General features: G+C 41.0%; 1 protein-coding gene across 3 annotated transcripts in view; it reads left to right on the top strand.

Annotated features, from left to right (window-relative positions):
* Positions 1–1,219: 1,219 nt before the first annotated feature.
* Positions 1,220–9,948, top strand: part of ARMC1 (armadillo repeat containing 1) — a 23,568-nt gene continuing 14,839 nt past the window's right edge. Inside the window, exons 1-3 of one of the 3 annotated variants that reach the window (XM_040261300.1) lie at positions 1,220–1,413; positions 6,147–6,368; positions 8,746–8,837. In XM_040261300.1, the coding sequence (XP_040117234.1) occupies positions 6,186–6,368; positions 8,746–8,837 (275 nt within the window). In that variant the 5' untranslated portion in view covers positions 1,220–1,413; positions 6,147–6,185. Of the gene's footprint in view, positions 1,414–1,705; positions 1,725–6,146; positions 6,369–8,745; positions 8,838–9,948 lie in introns of those variants that run through there. The other 2 variants (XM_040261301.1, XM_040261303.1) reach the window with 2 other exon arrangements.

Genomic DNA, 9,948 nt, shown 5'->3' with positions numbered 1-9,948 from the left:
CCAAGGATGCGTGCATGCATGTTAAGTCGCTTCAGTTGTATCTGGCTCTCTGGAATCCTATGGACTGTAGCCCACCCGGCTCCTCTGTCTATTGGATTCTCCAGGCAGGACTACTGGGGTGGATTGCCATGCACTCCTCCAGGATATCTTTCCCACCCAGGGATTGAACTTGCATCTCTTATGTCTCCTGCATTGGCAGGTAGGTTCTTTACCACTAGTGCCATCTGGGAGGCCCTAACCAGATAAGAGAAGGCAAAAATATTTGAGCAGAAGTATCTATTTTGCTTTTAAATTTACGTCTAGACGAATCAAATTTTGGAGGCGTTAGCAGAGACTACAGCTTGGGATATTTATTTTCACTCATACTTTCTCTATTAGCGGCCTGTCAAATTCCTTTGAACTTTAATATATTTAGTACTTGGCAGAATGAAACTGTGAAAGAGAATTAAGGATTATTCAATGAGGTTATTGAATGCAATGCAATCATTATACTCAGACTGGCCTGTGGGATTTAAATTATGCTTAGAGAAATATTTAAAAATATAAAATCTATACCTAGACAAAAATGTCAGTGATTGCCATGAATTAAACAAGTATTTAAATCCTTACTTTGATTAAATGGAAAAAAATGTTTAAAAAATACTTCCTCAAGAATTGGAGAAAATTATCTCATCATTTGTCTCTTTTTCCTTACCGCCCCCCCACACCCCTACCCTCCGGGCAAAAATCGTTCCAAAAAGAAGCTTCCATTTAAAACAAAAAAACCCTGTCCTTTGCAACCCTCGCGCTGCTAAGAAGATAGTGCAAATGTTCTTAGGCAAAAACAAAAAAATTTGAAAAGATTCTGAATTAAGACCCACAGAAGCGAATGAAGTATTACAAAACTGCTTTATTGGAACTGAACCAGTAATTTGAGAAGTAAAGCTCAATTTGAAATGCTGAAGGAAGGGGCGGAGAAATTCCTCAAGAGTCGGAACTCTGGGAATTGTAGTCGGGAAACTGCGAGGGTATCTCCTGGGTAATGTTTCTGGGCTTAGCGCTTAATAGACGGAGAGTCGTTTGGGCCAAATCACTCTTTCCGGGTTCTCATTGGATCCTCCGGTTTAACACTTTGGGTATGTTCCTTGGTCACCAATGAACACTTTAGTCTAAGAAGACAGTTTCTGATTGGATATCTTATCCTCGCTTTGGAATGGTCTCAGCCAATGGGAGGGCAGAACCGGCGGAGGTGGTTGGGTCATGAGGGAGAGTCCGTAGAGCCTTTCCCCGCCAGCGTCCTCGCTTCTAGGCTTCAGAAGTCAGCTTGGTCGTTTGTCGTCGCTGACCCTATCACGCGCCTCTGGGTTCCTCTACCTCATCGCCGATGTGGCTCTAATGGTGCGGCAGGCCGTGGATTCCTAGAGCGCTGGAGTGGTATGTAGTGTCTGGGGAAGGCAGACAAAGCGGTGGGGCCGAGAAGGCCGCAGAATGCGGGCCCCTGCACCCAGGCGGCAAATCTTCCTGGGCGGGGGTTCTCTGCCCACCTTCAGGTCAGTCAGGACCCAGCACTGCGTCCCTTCAGGCTCTGTAAAGTGTCCTGTTCCCACGTGTCCTGTGAAAATGATAGCTTTGTTCACTTCCTCTCCGTCCTCTGCACGCCAGTTTTTACAAGCCCTAGTTTAGTTATTATGACTATTTTGACCCTAGCAGCATTAATGGATGTTGTCGTCACTTCATCTCTCCAGGTAATTCTTTGGCAACTTTCTGTTAGTTTTGTGCCCACACTTGTCTATTAGGGGCAGAAAGAAGGAGGTGGTTGTGTTCAGCTTCATTCAGGCGAGCCCAGCGTTCACTTCTCTTTATTTTAAAAGCTGTTCTTGGGGGCACTTGTGCATACAAGCAGCTCCTTTCGTGTGTGTACCCTAACACTTGACCGTATAGAATCCCACAGAATCAAATATTATTCTTGTTTGGTAATTGCTGGGACTCATCACCATGCCCAGTTCTTATTTTCTTTGAACCTGACAACCACTCAGGATTATTATGAGAGGAAGCTGAGGCTCAAAGGTAGTAACCCAGCCCCTCTAATAGTTACAGTTAGGTGGTAGTAGAGGGAAAGCCAGATCTGATGTCAATGCCTGAGGTTATTAAAAACAACAACAAACTTAGCTGATTGTGGGTTTAGGGTGTGGGTGTGTTTCTTCCACAGTTCTGTGTATTTGTATTTAACTTTGCATATAAGAGTTAAATACATCTTCAAGTTGAGTGGTACATCTTGGCTGAAAGAAAAGACAGTCTTTCAGGCAGCTGCTTAGCTACAGATGCTTCACGTTTATCACCTAATTCCTGTTTTTTGTGGTTCCCTGACTAGCAGGATAGAACTCACCTGGGAGAAATACATATCTCAGGCTTCACCCCACCTACTGAATTGGCTTTTTTAAACATGGGGATCAGAGTACTTGTTCAAGTTTGGGGTGCATTCATTGTCTTATGATGATTTGTTTGTCCGAATTGAACTAAATGAGAGAAAGGAAAATGTATGCCTTGTGTTGTTTCCTACCTTTTCCTGGGCAGATCCTAATTTGTGCCATCTCTTTATCAGTGGACTGATACAGTTGAAAGTCTTAACTCTTCTGATTTTTTTGTTCATCTCAAAGGAGCAGGTGAGGCTCACTGAAACTGAATCATTCCCACTGAGTGGGTCTCTAAGTACTCTTTAGATGAGAACGGAGGGTTCAGGTTCCAAGGCTAGTGTTGTACACCAAAGGCCATCACCCAGCATATTTGGTTCTTAAATGTGGTTCCTGGACCTTTGGTCCAATGGTTGGTTCTGCAGTTTTGGTTTTTGGATATGGTTTGTGCTGGCGACAGCACATAAAGCTCATTCGTAAGCTGATTTGTATTGTTGATGATAGAAGCACCTAAGAGGCAAACTCTTTAATCTTATGTGCATTCAGTTTATAGCTTAAAAAAAATTATTTTTAAAATTGCCAAAGTAACTATATTTTCATTTTGAGATAACTATCTGCCAAGTACTATCCTGTAAGGCCTGTTTTCTCTGAGTCTTATAGTTTGCATTTGCTTGGAAACTTCAGAAATTTAACTTCTCAAATTTTTTTCTGGGGTATGATATTTTAAAATCTATTAAGAGTTAAAGATCCTTAGCACTGGTTTAAAGTTGCTTAGAAGTTATGCCAGTACCATTTTTTGAATAACTGTATTTTTTAAGATTGATTTTTGACTCATTGAAACTTAAAACCATTATTTTTGTTGAGCATTTAGAGTGTGCTTAGTACTCTAAGCCTTTTAGTGTGTATTATTTCATTTGGACAATATAGCATTTAAGAGCTGTTGTGACTAATTTCATTTTACATATGAAGAAACTGAGACAAAGAGTTCAAGTTATCTGCCTAAAATCACATTTAACAATGGGTAGAGCCTGGGTATTAACTCACATAGAACCTGTGACTGGGGGTATAAACAGCTTTCTTGGGAGCAGTATCTCTTGACCACCGCCCCTCCAGCCCCTGCTGTGGATATAAAGTAAACTTTATATCTTTGTGTATTTCAATACTTTGGAAGGCTATTGCTGTTTATTACCTTCCCTCTACCCACCCCTGCCAGTCCCCAAGTAACTTTAGTAGGCTTTCTGGAGTTACAGAATAATTTTGTTCCCAGCCCACCTCCCCCACTTGGCTTTGTTTTTGGAATTAGCATTAAACTAACTCATTAATTTGTGGTAAGTATTTACACCTTTATATTCCTCCTAATAAGACATACACTGTGTAATTTGGTTAATGGAAGTTCCTATTTTTAACTTTCTGGATCTGTGAAGATTATTCCTTGATACATTGTATTTTGGCTTGTATGTTTATCATGTTACATTATCATGTTACATTATCTATTTACTTTTGTGGGAGAAAAAGGTATGCTGTGTTTCAAAGTAAGGTATGGAAAGTGGAAAGACCTGACCAGTTTAGGAGATAGTTATTGTAAAGTTGCTCAATTATGTCCGACTTTGACCCCATGGACTGCAGGCTTGCCTGTCCTTCACTGTCTCCCAGAGTTTGCTCAAACTCATGTCCTTTGAGTCAGTGATACCATTCAATCATCTCATTCTCTGTCACCCCCTTCTCCTCCTGCCTTCAGTCTTTCCCAGCATCAGGGACTTTTGTAGTGATTTGGCTCTTGGTGGCCAAAGTATAGGAATTTTGGCTTCAGCATCAGTCCTTCCATTGAACATTCAGGATTGATTTTTTTAGGATCGACTGGTTTGACCTCCGTGTTGTCCAAGGGACTCTCAAGAGTCTTCTCCAGCGCCATAGTTCGAAAGCATCAATTCTTTGGCGCTTAGCCTACTTTATGGTTCAGTTCTCACATCCATACATGACTACTGGAAAAACGATAGCTTTGACTAGATGTACTTTTGTTGACAAAGTGATGTCTCTGTTTTTTAATATGCTGTCTTGGTGTGTTATAGCTTTTCTCCCAAGGAGCAAGCGTCTTAATTTCATGGCTGCAATCACCATCCACTGTGAATTTGGAGCCCCCAAAATAAAATGTGTCTCTGTTTCCACTGTTTCCCTATCTGTTTGCCGTGAAATGTTAGGACCGGATGGCATGATCTTAGTTTTTGAAAGTTTTAAGGCAGCTTTTTCACTCCTCTTTCACCTTCATCAAGAGGCTCTTTTAGTTCCTCTTTGCTCTCTCCCATTAATATGGTACCATCTGCTTATCTGAGGTTATTGATATTTCTCCAGGCAGTCGTGATTCCAGCTCAGTTTTCATCAAGCCGAGATAAGATCTTAGCTCAGTTCTATACTAAGTAGCTTTTGTCCCCTGGGGCAAATTATTTAAATTCTCGGAGACTGTTTCCTTATCTATCAAATGAATAGATTCTGCTCACCTCAGATTCTGCTTCATTCTTCTGAGTATGGTCCACCCAGGGATGGACTGATGAGCTTGGATTTGGTTCAGATTCACCCTGATTTCCCAGGGCTTCCCTTGGGGCTCAGCTGGTAAAGAATCTGCCTGCAAGGCAGGAGACCAGGGTTCAATCCCTGGGCTGGGAAGATCCCCTGGAGAAGGAAATAGCAACCCACTCCAGTATTCTTGGCTGGAGAATCACATGGACGGGGGAGCCTGGCAGGCTATAGTCTATGGGGTCGAAAAGAGCTGGACACGACTGAGCGACTTTCACTTTCACTCTGATCTCCCAAACACCACTGTTCTGAGGCATAGGGCAAGGTACCCTTCTTTCCGTGTTTATGACCTTCTTTGACTCTCTTCTTTCCTGAGAGGATTTTATCTGCTGTAATCTCAGTAAGCTTGGTTTTGTTCACAGATGAATTAGAAAACAAGCTGTCAGCTAGCAGCTTTTCCCTGAGACACTTAGGCTCTAGTAGTATCCTAGAGGAAGAAAACACTGGCAGTGTTAAACTTTGCGAAGTGTTTTCAGTTGCTGTTTTGTCTGACTCTTTGTGACCCCATGGACTGCAGCATGCCAGGCTCCTATGTCTGCAACCATCTCCCTGAGTTTGCTGAAATTCATGTCCATTGAGCTGGCGATGCCATCCAACCGAGTCATCCTCTGCCGTCCCCTTCTCCTCTTGTTCTCAGTCTTTGCCAGCATCAGGGTCTTTTTCAATGAATTGGCTCTTCACATCAGGTGGCCAAAGTATTGGAGCTTCAGCATCAGCAACTGTCCTTCCAGTGAATGTTCAGGTTGATTTCCTTTAGGGTTGACTGGTTTGATCTCCAAGCAGTCCAAGGGACTCTCAAGAGTCTTCTCCAGCACCAGAGTTTGAAAGCATCAGTTCTTCGGTGCTCCTTGAGAAGTGTAGCAAGGGTTATAAACTTGAACTGTAAAGATCTTATTTATTGTGACTTTGGTGTTAAAATATGTATTGCTAAAAAATAATTTATTGGAGTCATGAAGATGATATATGTTCTTTAAACATTGTGCACACATAAATAACTTTTTTTAAGTTAGCCTTTCTTATGTTCATTTGACTGTGTTCCCAAACTGTGGAATTTCTAGTTGTTAAGTTTTTTGTATGGTTTAGATACATCTATTTCTTTCGGAAGGTGTTGTGATTCTGATGGTTTAATAAATGCTGTAAAACAGCTCAGTAGCCTAGAAACAATTTTGCCAACCATTTCTACAGAACTTAAGAAGATTTTTGTCCACGTGTATGGCATAGAAGATGAATTCGTCGTCCTCCACCATGAATGAGGAACCTGATGCTCTCTCTGTAGTTAACCAGCTCCGAGACCTAGCCGCAGATCCTTTAAACCGACGAGCCATTGTCCAGGATCAGGGATGTCTGCCCGGCCTTATTTTATTTATGGACCATCCCAACCCCCCTGTCGTCCACTCAGCTTTGCTCGTAAGTTGCCTACAGTAATTTTAGTCTCAGTGTTATAATTTTGTAGTTAAAGAAAATTTGGAAAAATAGAAGATGACATGGTAAGAAGTTAAAAGTGTAGAGCGGATACTAGTGTGACTATATTTCTGTATGTGCAAACATATGAATGTATATAGTCCTCTTATACAAATAGGATACAATATTGTGTTTACTCTTGGCACAAAAGGTAGCATAGTACCTGCATGGAATGTTCTGCAACTTCCTTTTTTCAAGGAAGAGGAAGAAATCTTAAGGATTATATCAATACAGAAAGATACTCAAAAAGGCACTTATGTTTTTTTTTTGTTTTGTAACAACTTTAAGATTAAATCACAGACCTTGCAGTTTACCTACTTAGAGTGTACAGTGTGGTGGCTTTTAATATATTCGTAGTTGCAGCCATCACCACAATTAATTTTAGATTGTTTTTATCTTGTCGAAAAGAAGCTCTACTCTTTCTCTATTGCTCCTCAGCCCCCACACCCTTTCCCTGAACAGCCACGACTTTCTATTGTTTTCTATTTGCAAATGTCTCTGGCAAAAGTGCATATATATTTTCTATATAAATAGAATCATATAATATGTGGTCTTTGTGACTTGCTTCTTTCACTGAGCATAATGTTTTTAGGGTTCATCCACATTGTACTATGTGTCAATACTTCATTTTTTTTTTAAGTTTTTCCATTTTTTAAAATCAGTTTTTGGCTGCACTGGTCTTTCTTTGCGGTGCATGGACTTTCTCTAGTTGCAGCAGGTGGGGGCTCCTCTCTAGTAGCAACATCTGGAGGGGAGTGTCAGAACTGCTGTCCCTGTGGAGTTGGGGCACACCACCTTGCCGGGTGGATGTATTTACCAAATCAGAAACTCTGAATCTCCTTTTTCAGGACTTTTTATAGAGCTCAATTTCCATCCTCCCCCTACCTCCCAGATGAGTGTGTGTGTGCTAAGTCACCTTAGTTGTGTCTGACTTTTTGCAGCCCCATAGACTATAGTCCACCGGGCTCCTCTGTCCATGGGATTCTCCAGGCAAGAATACTGGAGTGGGTTGCCGTGCCCTTCTCCAGGAGATCTTCCTGATCCAGGGATCAAACCCGTGTCTCTTATGTCTCCTGCATTGGCAGGCAGGTTCTTTACCACTAGTGCCACCTGGGAAGCCCAGGTTGGTGGGTGGGGCTAAAAGTTGCCACACTCTAGTCATTTGGTCTTTCTCGTGACTAGTCCCAGCTTGAGGCCATCAAGGGGCCCCAGCTTCCCTTACTTCTTCCACATAAACTCAACCAAGTGTGGTCTAAAGGACCTTCTCAAACTCCTGTCAGAAAATTCCAAGGCTTTTAGGAGCTCTGTGCCAGGAACTAGATGAAGACCAAATGTATATTTTAAAATTATATTGTTTCATCCTAACCTCCCCAACTCTGCTCTCTGCCTGCCTAACTGGGCAAGACCACCAGCCTTCACTGGGCTCCCCTCTCCTAGTGCAAGTAAAAATCCAGGTCAAAGGAGTTATAGGAAAGATAGAGATTGCAGTCAGAGCCAGGTTGCTGGGCTTGTGATTTCACGGATGGTACCATTCCTGGTGATGACCAGGCACTTTGGAGATGTGGAGAGGACCGGTAGGAAATGTGAAGGTCAGTGGGGTGACAGGGCCCTTTTGGATGGTGTAGTCCACAGAGGTATTCCCCGGTGACTCAAGTACTGAACTCTGCAGCACATGATGAGAGAGGAGGAGATCTGTAGAACCAGTCCCCCAAGAATCAGCACTTGAAGGAAACGTGCAAAAATGTACTTCAAATCTTAAGAGAGACGCATCCTAGAAAAGTGAAATTCACAAAATAGAAATCTGTGAGAGTGAGTTCATGTTTGGCTTTTCAGTTAAAAGCAGGAAAAAAAAAAGACATTTAAAAAGTGAATTATAAAGCTAGAAACCACCCATTCCATAAAGGGGGTTGTATGTTTTGTCCCTCTTGGTAGTTGCTTTTAATTAATATGTAAAAAGCACCTAGGGAAATGATGGCTACTGGGACTGCTTTCTGAAATTAATTAATGGAATTTAGTTCCTTGTATCTTTGTTAGGATGAAGTGAAAATAAAACCAGAACATCCTGATTTTGACCTTGCAGATAAGTTGGGAACCTTTGTTTCTAAGAGCAGATTCAGCTGCATCAGCTCAGAATTATTTTTTTTCCCCTAGAGGACTGCTCTGATGATCACATATAAAGAAGAGTTTCCAAATGCTTCAAAACCAATTGATTCTAAAACAAAAACCCATTTTTCACTTTCTTTCCTTTTGCAGTCAGTAAGCAGAAGGTTTCACTTTGAATTGTCTGGACATGTGAATTAACCTGTTCCTGTTTTTGCTGTAGGCTCTTCGATACTTGGCAGAGTGCCGTGCCAACCGAGAAAAGATGAAAGGAGAGCTGGGAATGATGTTAAGCTTGCAAAATGTTATACAGAAGTAAGTACAGTAGGTAGTGTCTCCTAGTGGAGTAAAGAAGTGGATCGTGTTATTTTACTGAAATTGGTATTCTAAAATGAAGGCATAGCTTTGTAGGTTATGTGGGTTATATGTCCAAAACTGTTTTGATGGGCAGTGTTCTGATTATTCTTAAACATTAATATTAACAGTAGTCCTTACGAAAATGCTCAGATTTCATTTAAAATGTTGATAACACATTGTGCTTATGAATATTTCTTCTAAGAAGAGAAAATCCTACCTTGTATGAGGTTTTGTGAAGTATTTATTGATTTGCTAGTAGGGCAACACAGTGATATTTGAAAATATGCAGTGTTACAGTACATAATTCTTTTGTTACTCCATTTAAGTCTTACTCAAAAGAACCTTGATCTGTATCGTGACTGAAGGGGCGGAGATTTTCTTTAGCATCATTGAGAGGTCTCTCAGAGATTGAGAACCATTAAAAAATTTTTTTAACTGATTTGGCTGCACCAGTTCTTAATTGTGGCATGTAGACTCTTTAGTTGTGGTGATGTGAACGCTCTTATTTGCGGCATATGAGATCTAGTTTCCTGACTAGGGATTGAACCCCGGCCCCCTGCATTGGGGTGTGGAGTCTTAGCCACTGGACCTCCAGAGAATTCTCAGAGCCATTTAATTTGAATTTTAGCAAATGGCTGTTTTTTAAGTATACCTTTCATCTTACAAAGATTTTCATATTTATCATCTTATTTTGCTATTTGAAGTGTGTTAGATAAATTTTATGGGTAAGAAAATTACAGAGAGGTCGTTTTTTATCTGTAGTCCTTCAGCTGTGTTGCCTCTGGGGATGTCCAGTTCTCAGGCCTCACTGATTTCCTTGTAAAAGGATAGAAATTGAAGTGTTTTGATACTTCTATTGTGTCTGAAAGCAAAAAACTATGTTTTTTGAGGCTTTATCTTGGTTTACTTTGTATCTTGATCTTACCTAAGACATGATTGTCTTTAAGACTATAATAGGTAACCATTTAATTTACTGGCTTTTAAAATTTGCAATTTCTTTGGCTTGAGTGTTCACGAAATCTCTGTAATGCTCACAAAATATCTGTAATGCTCACAAAATATCTGTAAT

Source organism: Oryx dammah, unplaced genomic scaffold (assembly GCF_014754425.2).
Source record: "Oryx dammah isolate SB20612 unplaced genomic scaffold, SCBI_Odam_1.1 HiC_scaffold_19, whole genome shotgun sequence".
Lineage (NCBI taxonomy): Eukaryota > Metazoa > Chordata > Mammalia > Artiodactyla > Bovidae > Oryx > Oryx dammah.
This window is presented reverse-complemented; position numbering and strand designations above follow the sequence as displayed.